At 36.9% G+C, this 22668-nt stretch overlaps 1 protein-coding gene and 1 pseudogene across 4 annotated transcripts in view; one reads left to right on the top strand and one right to left on the bottom strand.

Annotated features, from left to right (window-relative positions):
• TAB2 (TGF-beta activated kinase 1 (MAP3K7) binding protein 2) overlaps positions 1 to 22668 on the top strand; it is an 86653-nt gene that overhangs the window by 40162 nt on the left and 23823 nt on the right. For all 4 annotated transcript variants that reach the window (XM_060029815.1, XM_060029814.1, XM_060029817.1 and 1 more), the window contains 2 exons: positions 7986 to 8176; positions 15732 to 17232. In XM_060029815.1, coding sequence (XP_059885798.1) covers positions 8075 to 8176; positions 15732 to 17232 — 1603 coding nt within the window. In that variant the 5' untranslated portion in view covers positions 7986 to 8074. The remainder of the gene's footprint in view (positions 1 to 7985; positions 8177 to 15731; positions 17233 to 22668) is intronic.
• On the bottom strand, positions 3186 to 4488 carry LOC132437427 (large ribosomal subunit protein eL30 pseudogene; annotated as a pseudogene).

Raw genomic sequence — 22668 nt, 5'->3', positions numbered from 1 at the left:
GCTCCGTGGCATGTGGGATCTTCCCAGACCGGGGCACGAACCCGTGTCCCCTGCATCAGCAGATGGACTCTCAACCACTGTGCCACCAGGGAAGCCCTGTCAGATGGATTCTTAACCGCTGCACCACCAGGGAAGTCCACTCCTTTTTTCTTAAAAGTTAGATCTCTGGGAATTTTGCTTTCCTCCATCATTTATTTTGTATGGTACCTCCTGGCCAGGAGCAGTCAACTTTAATCTTTTACAGATCGGTATAGTCATAGTTTGGGGGTTTTGTTTGTTTTTTAATCTCTTGTCAAGGTTTGTTTAAAAGTAATACATCTCATCTAAATCTATAATTTCAATAGCAGAATAGTAGTGTTTACCCCTATCCCCTCCCCTCTCATTTCTCCCCATTTATCCTGGGGTTAGAATTGCGAGAGCTTTGCTGTTTTCTTGGACTTGATGGAAAGCCAGCTTTTGGTCACATATGGTTAATATTCTACAGTTTTTTCATTAACAACACACACACTTTTCTTCCCAAAATGCTAGTAGGGGAAGGACCTTGGCAATATAATCCACCCCTCATAATAGATTAAGTGTAGGCTAACAGTATTTACAGGAAAAAGTAATATAAATACTGAATATGGATTTAAGCAAAAAATTGTGAAATAAGTATTGGGCAGATGGACATTGGAGTGAAGAAGCATGGTTATATTATGGGATGGGAACTAAGTTATAAAGCTAACTCTTCATTTTCCACAGTAGGAAGTCCATAGAAAATGTATAAAATTGAAAAATCAAGAAACAGCCCTATAATCATCTTTGTATAATGTGGAGAAACAGCTCAGTGTTGACAGTGGAATATGGAATAGGATAAAAGTGGAGAGGCATGAGACAGGGAAATTGCTGGTTTCTCGATAAACTTTGTAGTACTGTTTGGCTTTTAAAAAACTATGTACATGTTTTCTTCTTTAAATTTTTATTTAATTTTTCATTATAAGGTATATCCTTAAAATAGTTCCGGAACAAAAAATTAAGATATTTTAAAATCAATTTTTTTATATAATGTTTAGTGTTTGGGCTGGAAGGAATGTTGGCCTTTAGGGAAAAAATTAATAATGACTGTATGATGTTTTATACATAATATAACCAAGAATATTTTTCTTTGACTGTTCTTAAATTATATGGTAGGATTGTCTCATCTATGCTCAGATTTTAATTAATGCCAGCACCATAGATGCCTCTCAAATGTTTATCTGCAGCCTAGACCTCTCCTCTGAGCTCCAGGTCCATATATCCCAACTCCCTCTGTGATATCACTGTTTTGAGGTTTTAAAGGTACCCTCGACTCAGTATGTTCAAAACTAAACTTAGAATCTACCCCTTTGTTTTCTTGGACCTTTTCTGTTGTTCCCTAGTTTATAGATGGGACCACCATCTGAGCAAATAAGAAAGCAACCTTTATACCTCCTTCTTTACCCCAGTGTCTAATCCATCTCAAAGTTCTATTAAATTTTACTTCCTAAATATCCCTGAAGATTTTCCTTCTACTCACTGTCCATTGCTATCTCTGCAGTTACAAGCTATTAACTATTTCATGGTTACACTACAGCATTTTTCTAACTGGTCTTCTCATATATTCTTTTGCCCCTTTTCTCTGTACTATAGCCATTCTTCATACATACAGGTTTTCTTGATCATGTCACCTTTCCTGCCTCTGAGCTTAAATCTATCAGTGGCTTCCCATTACCCTGAAGCTAAAACCTCCAAATTTTAATGGCCCAAAAGGCACTTCACGATGTGGCCCCTACCTTTTTCTTGCTGCTGCTCTTTATAGTTTTTCCTCATGTACTCCTTTCCAGTCTGTTTTTGAATGATGTGAAACGGATGAAAAAGACTGCTGTGTCAGCAACAAGGTAGACTGAGATAGCAGGCAGCAGATCTGGTAGCAGGAGGCAGACAGAATATAAAATAGTGGACAAGTTAAAATAGTTACCTAAATTATGAGCTTGTTTTGATGTGCCTTTAATCCAGGAATGTCTGTGACCTGGAGAGCAAGGGTATAGACTCTAATACTTGTATCTCCAACATGGTATCTGCTGCATACTAGGCACTCCTTAAATTTGTGGGTTGTGGATGGTGATGATAGTCTAATTTTAAATATCCAGTTACCTCATAAATGCTCAAATTTTGATCAGACCTATAAGTTCTGTTGCTTTTCTTTACTGTTGTTTTTTAATCTGAAGACTGTGGTCTCTTCTTGTGAGTACAGTTAAACCATTATTTGTGTTATACTCTTACAGTCCTGGAAGAATTCACCATGGTAAACAATAGTGAAAATGAAGACTTGATCATTATCATAACGTGAAGTCTGAGTGAGCCATTAACTGATACTTAGTACTCTGCACTGTCATAATATTGAGAGGTCAGAAATAAATTGCTTACATACTCTAAGAAAGGAAAGAATATGGCACATTTTGTAAATCTTTCCAGTATATTTATGGTTGGGTTTTGTAGTACTGTGTATACTCTGCTACTGTTTAGAATCCTTAAGAAATTATTCCTCCTAGATCATTTGAGCTGGTGGCAGGTTAGGTGCCAAAATTTTGCACCTACTGTTAGAAGCATACCTATAAAGTATGACTTCTTTATTTTCTCAGAAGAGCAGTCATTTTGCATCTTAACCATAGAAAATATATTTTTGTTTATTATTAGAAATAATTTTCCAGAGTAAGTTGTAAAGTATTTCTTGGTTTTCCTTTCGTAATTAAATAAATACCTGTTTGTTTCAGTAATGTGTTTAGTTGTAAAACTTATTCACTCACCCACAAAGGCTATATTTAAAAATAGTTATCTTGCCTTGTCCTTAAAGTTTACTTTTGCTGGATGCAGGATGTGGGTTGATTGTTTATTTTCCCTTTCAGCACTTAAATTTTGTCATTTCGGTATCTTCTGGACTCCACTGTTTTTGATAAGAAGTCAGCATTCATTTGAATTGTTGTTTCCCTGTATTTCGTTTCTTCGGCTCCTTTCAAGATTTTTTTTTTTCTTTGGTTTTCAGCACTTCGACTGTTAGGCCTCTCTGTGGTTTTCTTTGGCTTTTCCTGTTGAGGGTTTGCTGATCTTCTTGATCAAGATCTTTTTGTTTGTTTGTTGTTTTTAAAACAGGCTCTGGCCAGTTTTATTATAGAAAAATTTTGCATGATTTACTTTTCACTAATCTGTTTTGGCATGCTTCTAATGATATCAGAATCACCTGGATCATTGATAGCCATTGTGCATATTCTTTGGTATTTCCCACATGCTGTGCCCAATTCAACATTATTGCCACTGTAGATGGATACCAGTTTTGGCCAACATGGCATAATACTCTGTTTCAGATTTCCTCAATCTGAGCAGTTGTAGGTGAGGATGACAGGTTTCACTTTGCCTTGTCTTATTTTCAGAGCCTGCATGTACCCCAGCATGTACTTTCCACTTTTCATAAGGAGTTGGAATCTTGAGTTGATCTGGAGTCTAGAGTTGATTGACTTAGGCAACTTTTTTGTCTTCTTTGTGACCACCACCTTCCTGCCTTAGGTGCAGGATGGCGCCCAACCAAGAGCAACCTCCAAGATGGCCGGGGAGCCAGTCAAGACCTTCTGGATGTGTAAATTTATATCATTTACTAACTTGGGGAAATTTTTAGCCACTGTTTCATTAAATACTTTTTTCTACCCCATTCTCCCTCCCCTTTTCTTCTGGATTTCCACTTACAGGTATATTATATTAGAGTTATTGATTCTTTCTCACAGGTCCCTGAGGGTCTGTTCATCTCCCTACCTCAACCATTTTTTTTTTCCTCCACTCTTCAGGTTAGAATGATTTCTGTTGCTTTGTCTTCAAGTTCACTGACTCTTTCTTCCGTCATTTCTGATCTGTGGTTAAATCTAGCCAGTGAATTTTTTTATTTCAGACATTTTTCACTTCTTGAATTTGCATTTTTTTAATAGTTTCTTTCTTTTTTTTTTTTTGGCTGAGAAATCCAAGTATATTTGCCTTTACATTCTTGAACATAGTTAAAATAGCTGCTATAAAATCCTTATGTGCTAATTCTAGCATCTGGGTCATCTTGGGCTTGGTCTCCCTTAGTTGCCTTTCTCTTGAGAATGGGTCAGTTTTTCCTGTTTCTTATGTGTAGTAATTTTAGTTTATAACTTGGACATTATGAATGACACATTGTAGAGACTCTGGAGTCTATTGTGTTCCTCTAGTATTGATGTTTGGGTATTGATGTTTGGTTGGTGGTTTGCTTCCTTACTTGTTTGTTTCAGTAGGCAGTTAACTTGGCTCAACTCAAACTTCAAACTGAAATGTCAGTTCTGTTATTTTAGCCTTAGCCTGGCTGTTTGGAATCTCTCGCATATGTGTAGTTTGGGGATCAGAGATACGTGCAGAATTTATACACAGAATTTGGTGCTTCTCTCCTTTCTATGATTTACTGGCTAGATTTTCAGCTGTTGTGGTCATGCCACAACATGACCTATCCTTTGGTTCATTAAGTGAGTAAGACTATGGATTTACTTGTTTGGGTTTTAGCTGAGCAAACCAACTGAGGCCTGCTCTCTGGCTAAAAGCCATTTAAAAAATGGAAAATCACCCTGTGCTGTCCACTTCTTCTACGTACTGACTTCCTTCACCTCCCCACCCCCAGCACCACCACTCCCCCTTTGCTGTTTCTGCCTTCAATCTCTTTATGCGTTGTCTAGTTATAGAAGTTGCTCATGAGAGAATTCATCCAGTAGGAGCTACTTAGGCATTACAGGAAGTGGAATCCCTAAAATACAGTTGTACGTTTGAACAATTTTCTTGTTTGTGTACTTGATAGTCTTTATTAGAAAGCAAGCAAGTGTGATAAGAGTTTTTCAAAGAACTTTAGAAATTTCTGTATATGTTTTAACAATAGAATAAGTTGAAATTTATTTACATGATTCATCTACTTTTAAATAAGAAAGGTTGTCCTGAATTAGACTGAGAATTTATTTATTTGCCTCTCCCTCAAATTATGTATATAAATTTCCAATCTAGGTTATTTGAAATGCATGTTAGAAGCAAAAAATATGAAGAAACCATACAGTAAAACCTTTATTTCATCCAACAAATGTTACATCTTTGACTTAGATCCTGGGGATACAGCAGTGAACTTCAAAGTTCGTAATCCTGCGGAGCTAACGCTTTAGGGATAGGCAGGTGGGTAGGTAGGTATGTCAGATATTGATAAATGCTATGAAGTAAAAGCAAGGTATGAGGATGTGATAGGGAGGGAAGGGAAACAAGTGTGGCATTATTTTAGATAGATTGGTCAAGGAAGCAGTCTCTGAGGAAGTGACATTTGATCAGATATGTTAATGAAGTAAGAGAGAAAGCCATGCAAGTATCTGAGTGAAAAGTGTTCCAGGCAGAAGGAGCAAGGAGTCTAAAAGTCCTAAGGGAGGAATGAGATTGGCTTCTCTTTGGAAAGTAACCAGTATGAGGGAACTTAGTTTGGAACTGAGGGAATAAAGATGGTGGTAGGAGACAAAGCCCCAGGGGTGGTAGTTAGCCAGGGGCCTTGTTTAGGATTTTGTGCTGGGGAAATGATTGTTCTGATTTACTTTTCACAAAGATCACTCTGTTCAATAGAGTGGGAGGTGGGGGTAGAGCAAAGAGTTAAGGCAGGGAGGAGACCAGTTAGGAGACCTTCGCAGTAGTAGTCTAGGTGAACTATGATGGCAGCTTGGACAAGAGCGGTAATAGAGGTGGGGAGAAGTGGTCAGATTCAGAATATTCTTTTGCAGATAACAACCAACCAAACTTTATAATGGATTAGATATGGCATGTGAGAAGGAACAACTGAATGATTGGTGGTACCATATACGGAGATGAAAGAGACTGGGAAAAGTTTGGTTTGGATGGGGGAAAATTGAGAGTTCAATTATGGACATAGTAAGTTTGAAGTGAATTTTAGATATCCAAAAGGATATGTGAGGCAGGCAGCTGGTTATATTAGTCTGGAACTCAAGGGAGAGAGAGCTCCCTTGGTGTTGGACATACAGATTTGCAAAGCCTCTCTTTAAAGTAGTGTGTTTGGATGAGATTACCTTGAAGAGGAATGTAGGTGTAATTGAAAAGAAACCCTAGATCTGAACTCCATAACTCACCAACATTTAGATGTTCCGAAAGGGAAGAGGATCTGACAGAGGAAACTGAGAAGGAGCTGCTAGTGGGTAGGAGGAAATCCAGAAGAGTATAAATCTCAGAGGCCAAGTGAAGAAATTGTTTAAAGAATGAGGGAGTGGTTGACTAGTTCATAAGCTACAGAGAGGTCTGGTGAGATGAGGCCTGAGGAGTGACTGTTAAGTTTGACAACCTGAAGATCCAGGACAGCTTTGATAAGTGTAGTTTCAGTGGAGAAAAACTATGAAAACCTGACTGGGGTGGATTTAAAAGTGATAAGAGGAAGGAAATGAAGACAAAGTATAAACCACCCTTTCAAGGAGTTTAGCCCAAAAGAGGGAATGGGCAGATAAATGAGCTGATAGCTGGAGTGAAGTCAAGGAGGCTTTCTCAAGATGAGCAGTACTGTAGCCTGTTTATCGCCCTTTATTGTTATGTTTAAATATCTTTACTAATTTCCAGTACTTTTCTTTTCTCCTGCAACCCTTTTCTAGAAACACTACATTGAGTGCTAAAAATTGTGTGTGTGTGTGTGTGTGTGTGTGTGTGTTTTAGAAATAGATTTGAGAAATGTGTAATGCAGATAACTTGGTTTGGCAGTGCTTTTACCTATGAGATGTAACTAAGCTAAAGTCACACAGACAAAAGAATTAAGCAAAGAATTAACCAAATGATAATAAAAAGCTTGAGAGTCTTTACCAAACATGATATCTCAATGAGCTTTTATTGTGTTGAGGATTCGGGAGGCCTGTCATAACTAAATTTACTCAAAAGTGTTTTAATATCTACTGTTATGCTGAAAACTGTCTACAAAGCACTAGGTGTGTAATAATGGACAAAAGAGACCTAATTCCTATATTCATAGAGTTTACAGACTTGTATTTAAGCTTATGGAAAAGAGAAATGCTACAGATAAGAAATTTGTTTTAAAGAGATTGTCGTATTGTCAAATTTATACTAAAATGAAATGTATTTTAATTATTATGCAAATGGAATGATTTTAAATATTTTAATATGTTATTTAGGTTTAATATACTTTATACTATTTATATCCCAAAGAGGCTTTCAAGATTAAGCACGGTTTACATTAGGAATATTAGGAATATAAATAAGTTAGGTAATTCTCAACTTGGGCCATACGTTAGAATCACTCGGGGAGCTTTTAAATATCCACACACTCATGCTGCTCCCAGCCAATTAAATCAGAACCTCTGGGGTTGGGGCCCAAGCATTAGCATTTTTAAAATACTGATTTTATAGAAACAGAGGGAATAAAATGCTGCTAAGGCCCTGAGAATGAATTGATTACACATTTAAAGATTAAGTATATCTGAAAATTAAGGCAAAATATCAAATGTTTTGATTCACAGATCAGTTTTAGACAAAGCAGGCAAAGCTATTTGTAGGACCAAGCTTTTTCAGGATCCAAACTTTAAAAATTTTAAGTAGAATAAACAAGATTACTTACCTTAGACTGTCCTCTGATCATTAAGAAAAAAATCAGTAAAGTTACTCAGTTTTCCATTTTAAAACAACCTTGACAGTTTCTTATTTGAATGCCTTTTGGCACAGCCATTATAAAGCATACAAATACATAGGAATTAGAACATTTTAAAGTTTGCCACCAGTAGTTATAAACTGAAAAGACAGTATAACTATATGGGAAGCATTATAGGACTAAATAATATTTTTATAGTTTATATTAAATGTTAGGTACTAAAGCACATACCCTTTTGTATTGAAATTTTAAATCCACAACAATATTCATTCTATAACAGTTCTCATTAAAGTTTTTTTTCTTTCTTTCACAGAAAATGCTTGGACAGAAGAGATGAGTACTGTTTCCACTAAGGCCTAGAATTGCCTACTGTACAAATAGTCCTGATCAGGCAATATACGAATGGCCCAAGGAAGCCACCAAATTGATTTTCAGGTTTTACATGACCTGCGACAAAAATTCCCTGAAGTACCTGAAGTTGTTGTATCCAGGTGCATGTTACAGGTCAGTGTTCAATGATTTCTGAATTTATTAATACAAACTTGGTATTTTTTTAAACACTGAAAGAAAACTCTTTTATCTTCTTTGGCATTAGTGTACTATGATGGAGAGATGAGCTTTGGTGTCTGATAGTCATGTGGCCTTTAGCAAGTTGTTAGGCTCTCTGTACCCCATCTGTCATATGGATCATACCTACCTTGTAAAGTAGATGTGAGGATTAAATGAGATCTCAATATAAAGCATTGATACATGGTCCACACTTACTATGAGCTTGCTTCACTCCCCCCTTTCCCCATTTTGCCAGAACTTTTAAAAATTCCAGGTCTTCATATGAAAGTGAGAAAATCATTAAATAAGGAATCAGGAAACTTGAGATCTAATCCTAAATGGGCACCCTAAACATATTTGACAAGTAATATGCCTTCTTTTGTACTTTCGTTTTCTTATTTGTAAAATGAGGAAATTTGACTAGACAATGCCTGAAGTCCCAATTCTAAAGAAGAAAAATGTTTATTTTTAAGTTTTCCAATTAATACCACTATCTAATAAATTTTTACATTTTTCTTAGTACGTACAATTTTAGAAATCCGTAATTCTAAATAGTTAGTGATAGTGTACCTACTCATTTGATTAAACTGGAAACCTTTCTATCAGGAACTATTTTTCAGCTTGTTAAAATGGAGATATAAAAAAGTGATTTGGTTTCAGACATATTTATTCTTGATGAATGATTTTTAAAGTTTGAAATTATATGAAACTTTAAAGGCTCAATATCTGTACTTGATATCAAGTGACTACATTTTGTTCACACCCTATCATCTTTTTATCTGTACATTTAATTGGTCTACCCACCTTTAGTCTAACCCAGCTTTGGTCGCTCCTATCTATCCTCCTCACTTCTGCTAGAAATGTCTTTTTAAATGCAGGTTTTATCATATTTACCTGTTTAAAAACCTCATGGTTGTTCCCCATACCCTGCAGAGTAAAGTTTATATATCTTGACTAGGACATACTAGGTCTGTGATCTAAAATCGTGCCTTCTTCTGCAGCATGATCTCTTACCCAGTCCCTCCTCCCTCACACCCTATGCTATAATCATCCTCAACTGATTGGAATTCTCCAAACACGTCTGGCTCTTTCTGTGGTATATTGTTTAAGAGCATATGTTTTGAGTTAATAATACTGTATTGTATATTTGAAATTTGCTAAGAGAACAGATCTTAAGTATGCTTACCACCAAAAAAGAAAGAAAGAAGCCAGGGTGGGAGAGTTGGGGGAGGGATGGAGGAAGGAAGGAAAGAAGAGTTGACTATGTGAAGTGGTGGATGTGTTAATTGTAGTAACCATTGCACAATGTATATGTATATTAAATCATCACGTTGTATACCTTTAAAAAACATCATGTACAACCAAAATATATACAATTTTTATTTATCAATCATACCTCAGTTAAAGCTAGGGGGAAATAAATTTAAAAATTTAAATAATAACAAATAGTATATATTTTCCTGATAGAGACTTGAGTTCAAGATTTGACAGTTATTAGCAGCAATTGAATTAACCTCTCTGACCCCCATTTTCCTCAGGGGTACAATGGGAATAAAGAAAGTTCACAGAGAGTTAAATGTGATAATGCAGGAAAGCAACTAAGGATACCTGATTCATAATGAGTGCTCAATAAATGTTAGCAACCAATACGAATAACAGTAATAATAGTGGAAGGCCCATAATGAATATTTGGTGAATGAATCAATAGTCCATATTTGTTGATATCGGATGTGCAGCGAAATGAAAGAGGAAAAAAGGGTAATAAAAATGGAGTCAGAAGGTAAAGAAAGTATGGGAAGAAGCAGATATAGGGGAAGGTGTCTTCCCCTAGAACTCAGGTACCTCTTCCTAATTTTTCAAATAGCATTTTCTGATAAGACTATACTGAGAATGTTCAGTGAATCATTGAAAACTACAAAAATATTATATATAGGTTCTTCAATAAGATTGTATAAGATTTGCTACTGAAAGAACTGTCCAGAACATGGAGGGGGTGGGGAGGGAGGGAGGAGAGAGAAACTCTTACAGTATGATCTTCAGGATATATTAAGTTAAAAAAAAAATGTAGAGCAGTATATATAGATGTATGTAAATACATCTATAAATAAATATTCACATGTATGTACGTCTGCCCCTGTTTGCATGAGGAAATACTGGAAGGATTAAAAACAAAGTTAATAAAAGATGGTTACCCATGGTGGGCAAGGAGGAACAGGCCAGATGGGAGTGAGACTTCTCAGCGTGTATCTTTTAATATTGTTTTGATCTTTGTAAATGAATTACCTAGTTTTTTAAAAAATAAAATAAGTAAACATGTTTTCAACTTTACCAAAAAATAGAAAATAGATGATTTAGAATTTCTTTTGGGTCCCCAGTAGTATCAACTTTCACTGTGTTAATCTGGTTTTACAAACACAAACCTCCGTATGGCATGCTTCCCAACACCCAACTCTCTTTAAATTGAGTTGCTAATCATTCGAATAATGTCCCTTTTAGCTGATATAACACAAATGTGACAAGCAAGGAATGGGGAGGGCTCCTCTGGGGATACAACTAAGGTGTAAGTTTTCCCAAATTTAGAGTTACTTTTAAACTGTAACGGCAAATAAGCTACCTCTAAATGTAGTATAAACACCTCTTATTTGGTGACAGCCTTTCTTTTGAGAGCCACTCTCCCTTTCTCAGTTGGGTAGGCTGTCTTTTCTCTGGAGGGATCCTCCCTATAATATACTGGTTCAGAACTTTTCTAGATAAAAAAAAAAAGTATATAGAATATTGAAAATTAGTAGCTAAAGAATCATGTCACACTACCACTTTGTATACATGTTCTTAGGAGGAGAACAGAAATATCTATCCTCTGTTCTCTTCCTGACTTTGTTTACTGTTCAGCCCCCTCTTTTGGGAACTACTCACATCATTTCCTTGTGCTGTGGATTCTCTAAGATAGCTATGTTATCAGTGGATGTAATTCATATCTTTAAAATTTGGTAATTAAATCATAACTTAGAATAGTGTAAAAATATTGCATAGTTGACACTTTAATTTTTTTAACTGAAATTTTCACTAGTTTTTAATTCTTTTAATATGACGATTAAATCTGTAAGTTTAAAATTGCTATTTCTTGGGCTTCCCTGGTGGCGCAGTGGTTGAGAGTCCGCCTGCCGATGCAGGGGACACGGGTTCGTGCCCCAGTCCGGGAAGATCCTGCATGCCACGGAGCGGCTGGACCCGTGAGCCATGGCCGCTGAGCCTGCGCATCCGGAGCCTGTGCTCCGCAACGGGAGAGGCCACAACAGTGAGAGGCCCGCGTACCACAAAAATAAATAAATAAATAAATAAAAATTGCTATTTCTTTTCAAAGTAATATGTTGTGTTACTTACCATATCCTTAATTGAAGCCTTCTCAGGTGCTCTCCACCCATAATCCTTATTCATATTTCTATTAAAACACCTACCATTGTACATTATATTTATTTGCATACACATTAATCTCCTCCACTGGACTGTGAGATCCTTAAGAGCAGCGATTATATTCCTTTCTACATCCTACTGGGATGCTCAGTAAATATCGGTTGAAAGGGTGAATGAATCAGAGTTTGAGAAGGATGATTATAGTGTATACTTTGATATTATCTGTAATGTCTCTGTGCAAGAAGCTTGGAGAAAAATGAAAGATGAACTGAAAATAATGATTCAGACTCTTTTGTGGTTTTGAAAAGAATGCACATTTGTATATATATAAAAAAGCAGTGATTTTTCAACCTTTTAAAAACTCATCCCATCTCTTTTGATACACTTAAAGGGAGTCCTATACAGTTTCCCACTAAAAGTAGCCAGGGCTTCTTTGAGAAACAGCTGGTCCCAGGTCTGGGATAAGATGTGTACAAGATGATCTTAGACATCTTGTCATATTAGAAAGCAAGGAAGCTATGAAAGACTAATGGGCTCATGTCATATGTATGCAGGAGCCAACTTGGAGTCATTCCCACTAGGCTGAAGATAGGATATAATGACCACAATCAGTTGACACATATCAAAATGTTAAAGATACAGGAGTTTATAATGATACTGAAAATAAGTGTCACCTTTGGAAGTTGCTAGGGCACCAATTCATTATTCTAAAAGCCAGTAAAGAGAACTTATTTATCCTGCCTCTTCTGTGCAAAGAGTAAGTAAATAGTTAAAGAGATCAAGTTCTATGAGGAAGAATTGCAGCTAATACATGAGAAAGGAATCTTATATTTGGAATATCACCAATAGCACCATTTTGCAACCCCTAATGAGATAAAGTTTCTAAACAGTGATTATCATTGGCTGATAAAAATCATTAGCTGGGGCTTCCCTGGTGGCGCAGTAGTTGAGAGTCCGCCTGCTGATGCAGGGGACATGGGTTCGTGCCCCGGTCCGGGAGGATTCCACATGCCGCGGAGCGGCTGGGCCCGTGAGCCATGGCCGCTGAGCCTGTGCGTCCGGAGCCTGTGCTCCACAACGAGAGAGGACACAACAGTGAGAGGCCCGCATACCACACACACACACACACACACACACACAAAAAAAAATCATTAGCTGGATCAAGCTGTGACAACATCAGAACCTACCAATCAGCCTTAAGATCACAAAAAGACAGGCAGATATATTATTGTGCCTCCTGTGTGATACACTATAAAATAAAGCCCATACAGGGTCTTGCTAACAATTTGTACATGAACCTGCGCATACCTCTAGTTGTACCTTCTAGTTCACAGTGAAATACAGAAAATATTGATACCACAGGGTGCAGTCAGCTAATCCAGATGGGAAATCTGCTGGACAAATGATCGTTTTTCAAAAAACAAATGGCTTAGAAAATTTGAGAAAGAGCGGAGGATTAATTATTATTATAAGAAATCTAAGAGGCATATCAACCAAATTAAATATGTGGACCTTGCTTAGATCCCGATTTAAACTAACTAAAAAGATACTTATGAGACAATCAAGGGACTTTAACACTATTTGGATATTATGCGATCTTAAGTGTTGATTATTTTAGGGTATGATAATGGCACTGTGGTTATGTTTTAAGATACATACTGAAATATTTACAGATGGAAATTAAATAATGTCAGGCTTGATCTAGCTTGATGAAGGGAGCAGCTGGGGCTTACACGTTTGATGAAGAAAGATTTGCCATATATTGATATTTTAAAAGATGCATGATGCATATAGGAGAGTTTGTCATATTTACTATTTTCATATGTGTTTAAAATTTTCCAAAATAAAATGTTTAATAAAAGGTACGTTTCCTTTTATCCTATTGTAGCCTTGTAAAATCCCTGTAAGTTCTTTTATGTTTTGCTGATAAGAAACTAATGTCTGTAGAGAGTAAAAAACCTAAGGGCACGTGAGTTATGGCATAGCTGGGACTAGGACATATTAAATAATGAGAGATTATAAAGAATTGAAAGGATTTTTGAGAGCTCAAGAGAATTAGAGAAGAAGACTTTTTAAATGGGAGTATCAGCTTTTAAAAAGGAAGTGTGGGATTGGATTTAGTAGGGAATATACATTTTAATTTGGGAATGTCGGCAAAGGAGATGAGAAGAAGAGGTCTTTGTGAGCTTTGACTTAGGAGGGAGAAGAATTTACTAAGAATAGCAATAAACTTAGCTTGAAGCAAAAAGCATCAGTTAGGTTTGGCAAAAGATAAGGTCTAACTATGATAAGGAGTAATCAATTGATAAAGATTGTGATGAATTTTTAAATTTTCTTTGAAAAACTAGTATATATCAATTCAGAGTTATGTGTAGGATAAAAGGATTTTTATAGCATGAGAGATTTGAAGTGTTCGTTTGGGGAAGAAAAAAAGTCAAACGTTGCTCACTAATCTTTTCTTTCGTATTATCTGGTCAAACTGTGGACTACCATTTCTTAACAAGACTTCGAGATGCCTTTTAGTTCCATTTTCTCTAATAAGATTCTATCTCATGTCAAACCACCTGTAGACATTTTAACTTGGCTATATTCATCCTCTTTATGTCTAAAACTGTCCCCCTTCTGTCAGGCTCTTTGTCTTCCAGCTGTCTTTGAATTCTCTTTCTCCCTTATAGCCAAATTGTGTTGACTGTTTATTTGTAGTCTTTCATAATTTGTTTCCACCATCAGTCATTATTTCATATCTTCTAACCGATCTTCTTGGCAAAAAGTTTTCCTTTCCTCTTCATCTTAAGTATCAGTGGAGTTCTTTATCTTCCCCAAACACCCTTTGTGTCTTCACTTCTCTGTTAATGAATGTTCAGTGGCTCTCCCCATTGCCTGTATTAAAGCCCAAACTCTAGTATAACTCATTTTTAACAAGCCCCAATTATTTAACCCCAATCTGCTTTTCTAACAATTTGTTCCACAAAATTTCCAATACAAACCTTTAACTCCAGCCAGATCTGCTCCAGTCACCTTGTTTAGAACATACTCTTCCTTACTATCACATTTATGTCTGTCTTTAGGCATGCCATTCCCTTCACCAGGAATGCCTTTTTTCCTATCCAAGTCCTACATATACTGTGAAACCCATGAGATTATACCTCCCTCATTAACACAGTCCTTTCTGCGGTAGCCTACGGTATTAACTCTCTGTTGAACTTCAATACCACTTATTATTTGACATATATTCATGTTTTAATAATGTTACCTTTTCATAAATCCATGGTTTGTCTCCCTAATTGAGTTGCAAGCTCTTCTAGGGAAAAGTCTGGTTTTATACATCATTTGAGTCTTCCACAGTCTCAAACAGAATGATGTACATATCGTAGGTGTTCAGTAAATATTTTTATGGATAATTTATAAGTAGTTTCTTTTGAGAATTCTTTAGAAACAGTCTAATTGTTTTTTTGTTTTGTTTTGTTTTTCATTTCTCTGGAGTAGAATTATATGATGCTATCTAAAGGCAAAGATGTGATCTCAGTTACTCTGGAGGCTACCTTGATCTTACATATGTATATGTATGTGGCTTGTCTGTTTTTAACACAAGAGGAAGCACATAAGGAATTGTAATGCCTTTGTTATGAATTTTAGAACTTTTTAATTTAAATACCACAAATAATAGTTTTTAAAAGGTCATTGGTTTAAAAGAATTACATAGCACATGAATATGCAAAATATTAATTATACAATATTATATGCTTAAGTTGAATGCTTATATTTTGTTCAAAATTCAAACTGCATTTTTAATTAAGTTGTAATTTTACTATATTTGCATGAATCCATTTTACTATAAAATAACTCCTAAAACAGAATACTGACTTTGTTCACTTTTAGCTATTGCTAGTTAGAGAACTTTTCCATTACATTAGTAGTGAGGATTTTTAATTCAACTATTTGCATAAATACTAGTTCTTCTCAAGTAAAAGAGCTCAAGTGTATCTGTTATAATTGTATTAAATAATCTCTTGTTAATCGTGTAATATTTAAGTAGTGATGAGAGTATATGCATTGGCTTCTGGTTGTTAACACAAGCTGTTTTTATTTCGTCTTATAGAATAATAATAACCTGGATGCCTGCTGTGCAGTTCTCTCTCAGGAGAGTACAAGGTATCTTTACGGTGAAGGAGACTTGAATTTTTCGGATGATTCTGGAATTTCTGGTCTACGCAATCACATGACTTCTCTCAACTTGGACTTGCAGTCACAGAATGTTTACCACCATGGAAGAGAAGGAAATAGAATGAATGGAAGTAGGACTCTAACGCACAGCATTAGTGATGGACAACTTCAAGGTGGTCAGTCCAATAATGAACTATTTCAGCAGGAGCCACAGACAGCACCAGCTCAAGTTCCTCAAGGCTTTAATGTTTTTGGAATGTCCAGTACATCTGGTGCTTCAAATTCAGCACCACATCTTGGATTTCACTTAGGCAGCAAAGGAACATCTAACCTTTCTCAACAAACTCCAAGATTTAATCCCATTATGGTAACTTTAGCCCCAAATATCCAGACTGGTCGTAATACTCCTACATCTTTGCACATACATGGTGTACCTCCACCTGTACTTAACAGTCCACAGGGAAATTCTATCTATATTAGGCCCTACATTACAACTCCTAGTGGTACAACTCGACAGACACAACAGCATTCTGGCTGGGTATCTCAGTTTAATCCCATGAACCCTCAACAAGTTTATCAGCCTTCGCAACCTGGTCCCTGGACTACATATCCTGCATCTAATCCTCTGCCACATACCTCAGCCCAGCAGCCAAATCAGCAAGGCCACCAGACCTCTCACGTCTACATGCCCATCAGTTCACCTACTACTCCACAGCCACCAACAATTCATTCGTCTGGTAGCTCACAGTCTTCTGCCCATAGCCAATATAACATTCAGAATATTTCAACAGGACCTCGGAAAAACCAGATTGAAATCAAACTTGAACCCCCGCAAAGAAGCAGTTCTTCGAAACTGCGTTCTTCTGGACCTCGAACCTCCAGCAGTTCCTCTTCGGTCAACAGCCAGACCTTAAACAGAAATCAACCCACTGTTTACATAGCTGCCAGTCCCCCAAATACCGATGAGGTGATGTCCCGTAGTCAACCTAAGGTCTATATTTCAGCTAATGCCACCACAGGAGATGAGCAGGTCATGCGGAATCAGCCCACTCTCTTCATATCCACAAACTCTGGAGCATCTGCTGCCTCCAGGAACATGTCCGGGCAAGTGAGCATGGGGCCTGCCTTTATTCATCACCACCCTCCCAAAAGTCGAGCAATAGGCAATAACTCTGCAACTTCTCCTCGAGTGGTGGTCACTCAACCCAATACAAAATATACTTTCAAAATTACCGTTTCTCCCAATAAACCCCCTGCAGTTTCACCAGGGGTGGTGTCCCCTACCTTTGAACTTACAAATCTGCTGAACCATCCTGATCATTATGTAGAAACAGAGAATATTCAGCACCTCACGGACCCTGCTTTAGCACATGTGGATAGAATAAGTGAAGCACGGAAGTTGAGTATGGGATCTGATGATGCTGCCTACACACAAGGTAATAATAATATTGGCAATGGGATCATTTTCCATTCTGGGCTTAATTGGTGTACATTTGATTTCACTGCAGAAGTGGATATCACCATTATTTTATCTTTTAAATGTTGCCTGAAATAATACTATCTTAAGAACCTTTGAGAGTGTTCATATAAATTTTGAATATCAGTTTTATCTTATAACTTGAAGCTTGAATGGTAGCCTTATCAGATCTTCAGAATAATCAACTCTTGATTTGTCTGTTTTCTTAACGTTTATAAAACTTTCTTTTCAGTAACTCTGTCACCTGTAGTGATGCAGATTTTCCCCTTAAATTTTCTTCAAATAAAAATTCATAAAAACATTTTAATAAGAGATTAGTGAACTAATATAGTAAATCTGCCTTCTTTGACCAGAAGAATTCTCTGTTCTTCATTTTTCTAATACAACATTACTTGTCTTATTTTATAACAAAATTTAAATTGCTGTGAATTCTTGAATAACGCAAAGAGAAATTTGAATCCTGTTCCTGGTACTTATTTCTTTCAGTCTCCCTTAAACATCAGTTAGTGCAACCTTTCTCTTTGTTCGGAATTGTGAATGAAAACATTAGTTTTAAATCTATCTCACTTGATTGTCCTTTTCTGGAACAGGCTAGTTAATATTGGTGTAATACTAAATTATATCTATATTAATTCAATTAGAGATAATTTCTATCATATCACATTTTATCTGACCCCTTATTTAATCTTCCGTAGGAAACTGTTAAATTCATTCAGATAAAAAAGGAGAGGATGTTTGTCTTGACTATTGACTCAGGTTTTGTAAATTAGCTGGAGTCCTTTAGAGTAAGGATGTATCTCAGTCATCCTTATATCGCCAATGAATTGTTCCAAGTATTATAGATTGGAAAATACTGTATCACCCCCATGCAGCATGTAGCCTCCTACTACTATTAGTACCACTTGTCGTTTTTAGAATTTCTAAAAGTAGTGATTTTACTGCTGAGTTTCTTAGAGGAGCCTGATTGTTTTGGTTTATTTTATGTTTTAAACAATTATATTCTAGTGATTCACAACCCAAGCTAGGCTGTGGTGCTTTCAAATTCTGTAATCACCTACGAAGCTTTCAAAACATAAAAATGCCCAGATTCAGTCCACACTTGCTCAATTAGAGCTTCTTAATGGTGAAGCCTGGGTGCACGTGTGCATGGGTGCCCATGTGTGTTTTAAAGCTCCATGGGTGATTCTGATTTCACTAGAAATTGTGCTGAGACTTTATTTTCCATATATCTGTGACTAAACTGGAACCATTTTTGTTTAGTTTTGGCAGTAAATTATTTTTAATATAACAGTATTTTTTTCCACTGATACTTAATTCCTGTTCTTCCCTCAAAGTCCTTTCTTCTCCTCTCCTTCCAACAAAATAGTAGATTTCCTGTGTTTGGATAGTTACTGATTCTTAAATGGAGAGTAATTTTTTTCTTCCAGTTTTATTGATATACAATTGACATATAGCGTTGTATAAGCTTAAGGTGTACAACATAATAATTTGATTTACATATGTACATCATAAAATGATTACCACAGTAGGTTTACTGAACATCCATCATCTCATATAGATACAATATTAAAGAAATAGATTTTTAAAATGTTTTCCTTCTGACTGAGAACTCTTAGGATTTATTCTCTTTTTTAAAATTTTTTTTTTTAATATTTATTTTTTTGGCTGCATCGTGTCTTAGTTGCAGCACGCGAGATCTTTCTTTGTGGCGCCTGGGCTCTTTGTTGCAGCGTGCAGGCTTCTCTCTAGTTGTGGCAGGCTCCATACCGCACAGGCTTAGTAGTTATAGCAGGTGAGCTCAGTAGTTGTGGTGCGCAGGCTCCAGAGCGCGTGGGCTCTGTAGTTAAGGCACGTGGGCTTAGTGGCCCCGCGGCATGTGGGATCCTAGTTCCCCGATCAGGGATCGAACCCACATCCCCTGCATTGTAAGGCGGATTCTTAACCACTGGAACACCAGGGAAGTCCCTCTTAGGATTTGTTCCTAACAGCTTTCATTTACAACGTACAACAGTGTTAATTATCTTTACTGTGTTGTGCATTACATCCCTAGTATTTATTTATCTTATAACTAGAAGTTTGTACTTTTTGACTGCTTTCATCTAATTCCGCCCCCCCCCCACCTCTGATAGCCACAAATCTGATGTCTCTTTGTTTGTTTTTGAAGTATAATTGACCTACAACACTGTATTAGTTCCTGGTACACATCATAGTGACTCAATATTTCTGTACATTTCAAAGTGATCACGATGATTAGTTGTCATCTGTCACCATACAAAAATATTACATAATTATTGACTATATTCCCCATGCTGTACATTTTATGCTTGTGACTCAGAATTTCATAACCAAAAGTTTATACCTCTTAATCTCCCTCACCTGTGTCTCTCCTCCTCCCACCACCACCCCCAGAGAGTAATTTATTTTATGAAGATAACTTGATAAGGGGAATTTTTGTTTAAAGTAGATGTGAGATATTTGTATACTAACTGGAGTGTGAAAATAAAGTATTGCTTAAATGTGCTAACTCCAACTTCTCTCCCATTCTCTCTCAAGTCTTCTCTAGTCAGGATTTTTCCCACTGCAGTCAACCACAACTGCTCCTGTCAAGGTCATCAGTGACAGCATCGTTACTAAACCCAGTGGTCTTTCAGCCCTTGTCTTCCTTGATCTGTGTCAGTAGCGTTTGCCGCTGTCAAGCACCTTCTTCTCTGTGAAACATTTTGTTCATTTGACTTACTATAGGATAATACACTAGGATTCCACCTCTCCTTTTATTCTTTGGTGGTTCTCCCTCATCTCTCTGACCTTTCACTTCTTTGTTCTTCCACTTCTTTGTTCAAAGAAGTGAGATCAAAGCCTCAGAGTTCAATCCTTGGGCCTTCTCTCTTTTCTGTCCTTACCATTCCCTAGATGATCTCAGCCAGCCTCATAACTTTAAATATTATTCTATGCTAATAGCTCCCAAATTTGTAACTCTAACCTGGACTTATTTCCTGAATTTCAAGCAGTTTAATTAACTGCCTACTTAACATCTCCATTTGAATGTTTACTAGGCATCCCAAGTTTACTCTGTCTGAAACAGCTTCTGACATTGCCCCGAACTTACTCTTCCTATCTCCATTAATGGCAGCTTAATCAGGCCAGAAACTTCAGAAATACCACTGACTCCTTCCTTCTTTCATATTTCACATCTAATTTGACGATAAATCCTGTCAACTCTAACCTTCAAAGTATATCAAGAATTCTTTTTTCTTACCACCCCCATTCATTGTCACCACTCTGGCCTGAGCTACTGTCATCTCTTAGATGAATTATTGCAGTAGCCTACCTGCTTTCACCCTTGCCTACTTATGGTCTTGTTTTAACTCAGCATCCACTGGGATACAGTTTTAAAACATAAGTCAGATCATATGACTCCTCTGCACATGATCACTACCTATTTCATTCAGCCATCCACTGCCTCTCCCCCATCTCTTTTCCTTTTAGTTACCACCTCACTCACTCTGTTCCAGCCCTGCTGGCCTTCATGCTACTATTCTTTAAACATAGAAGGCATACCTTAGGGCCTTTGAACTTGCTATTCCCTCTGTCTGAAATTCTCTTCTCCCTGACTCCACAGTTAACTCCCTCACTCCCTTCAAGTCTTTACTCAGAAGTCTACCTTTTCAATGAGACTATCCCTGATCTCCCTATCTGAATCCACCCCCCAGCATTTCCTGTCTCTCCACCATTGCTTATATTTGCTCAAGGGGGAAATGAATAATCTAATATTAAGATATGTAACAGCTAATACCTGCTGAAAGCTTATAATGTGCTAGGCATTGTTCTGAAAGCCCATTTATTTCTCACAACCAACTATAAAATAGGCACTAGTAGTATTCCTGTTTTCAGCTTAAAATACTTAGGAACAGATAGGTTAAATACCTAGCCAAAGGACAAGTAGCAGCGTCAGGACTCTCACGTAGGCAGTTAACAGAGCCCATGGCACTGTCCTTCCAGATTTTCAAAATAAACCCTCTGGAAAGATGCTTCAGGTTTATCTTGTACCTTCATATAACCCCTGGTGCACCACTGTAGGGGCTGTGTATGCCTCAGTTTGAGAAGCATGGAACTAGAAGATCACTCAATAAAAATAAATAAAAACAGGCAGCTATCACAAAAGAAATCACAGTATAGATAATATATAGCTATAATTTGAAATAACTTGAAACAATAAAGTAATAACCTTGGTAGATGTAGGAAGCACCTTTTTATTTTTTTCTTTTATTTTTGGCTGCACTGCGTGGCATGCGGGATCTTAGTTTCCCGACCAGGGATCGAACCCGTGCCCCCTGCCGTGGAAGCAGGGTCTTAACCACTGGACCACCAGGGAAGTCCCGGAAGACCTTATAAAGACACCTGAAGGTAAAAAAAGCTTTGCTAATGAATAAGGGATCTGTTATGAGAGCTCAAAGCCTACAAAAAAAAAACAGGTTTCCCCAGAATGGGCCACTCAAATTATTTCTCTTTACTGAACAACCTCCAAACAGCTATAACAACCATGATCACTTTCTTTAAGCGTACCTACCTATGTAAGGAATTTCCTAACATTCGTATGGCTGTGTACCCTTGTGTTATGTGCATGTGCACACGGTACTGGGGTGGGTGCTGTTCTGCAACCTCTTATCTCATTTCCTTCTGTTTAACGTGGAACTGGTGTTGACCAAGATTTCTGTATCATCCAGTGTCAAAATCTTGATCTAGTGTTTCATTGACTTGGTTCTAGTCAAATCAAAGGACTGTTCTTTCCAGCAAAATGCATCTCTTGCGATGTTAACTTATACATGTGTAATGCTTTACAGTTTACACAGCACTAAATGAGGTGACCCAAATAATACTGATATTTAAGTAAGGATCTTTTCTGAACTCTAATTTGTGTGGTGTGGGTAATAAAGAGAAAAGAAATATCCCTGCCTCCTGCAGTGAAATTGATCTTTCTAAAGCTCCTGAATCATACTGTTTCAGAGTAGAAGAGCAAGTTAAGCCAGGTACTAGAATCATGGGAAAATATTTTTCTCAAATTGAGGCGAGAACGTGCCTAAATAAATGTGGTAAACAAAACGCATTATTTTTCATTTATTTATCATTTAACATTTGAAATATAAATATACTACAATAAAAATTTCAAAAATGAGAATTTCTTTTTAAAGATCTATTGTTTCATACGCCCTCTGCTATAGAATGAAAAAAGAGGACAGTTAATGAAACTTCTTTCGGGACCCTGCTCAACTCAGCACCAAGTCTATCACCATCACCCCCTGTAAAGGAAGTAAATTATACTTTAGTCCTTAATCATTCACTGTCTTCTGAGACTTTCTGGTGTCCTCCCCCCATTCATAGAAGTTTGCTTTTTGTA

Source organism: Delphinus delphis, chromosome 14 (assembly GCF_949987515.2).
Source record: "Delphinus delphis chromosome 14, mDelDel1.2, whole genome shotgun sequence".
Taxonomy (NCBI): Eukaryota; Metazoa; Chordata; class Mammalia; order Artiodactyla; family Delphinidae; genus Delphinus; species Delphinus delphis.
The sequence above is the reverse complement of the archived record's forward strand: the minus strand, read 5'-3'. Positions and strand labels throughout refer to the sequence as shown.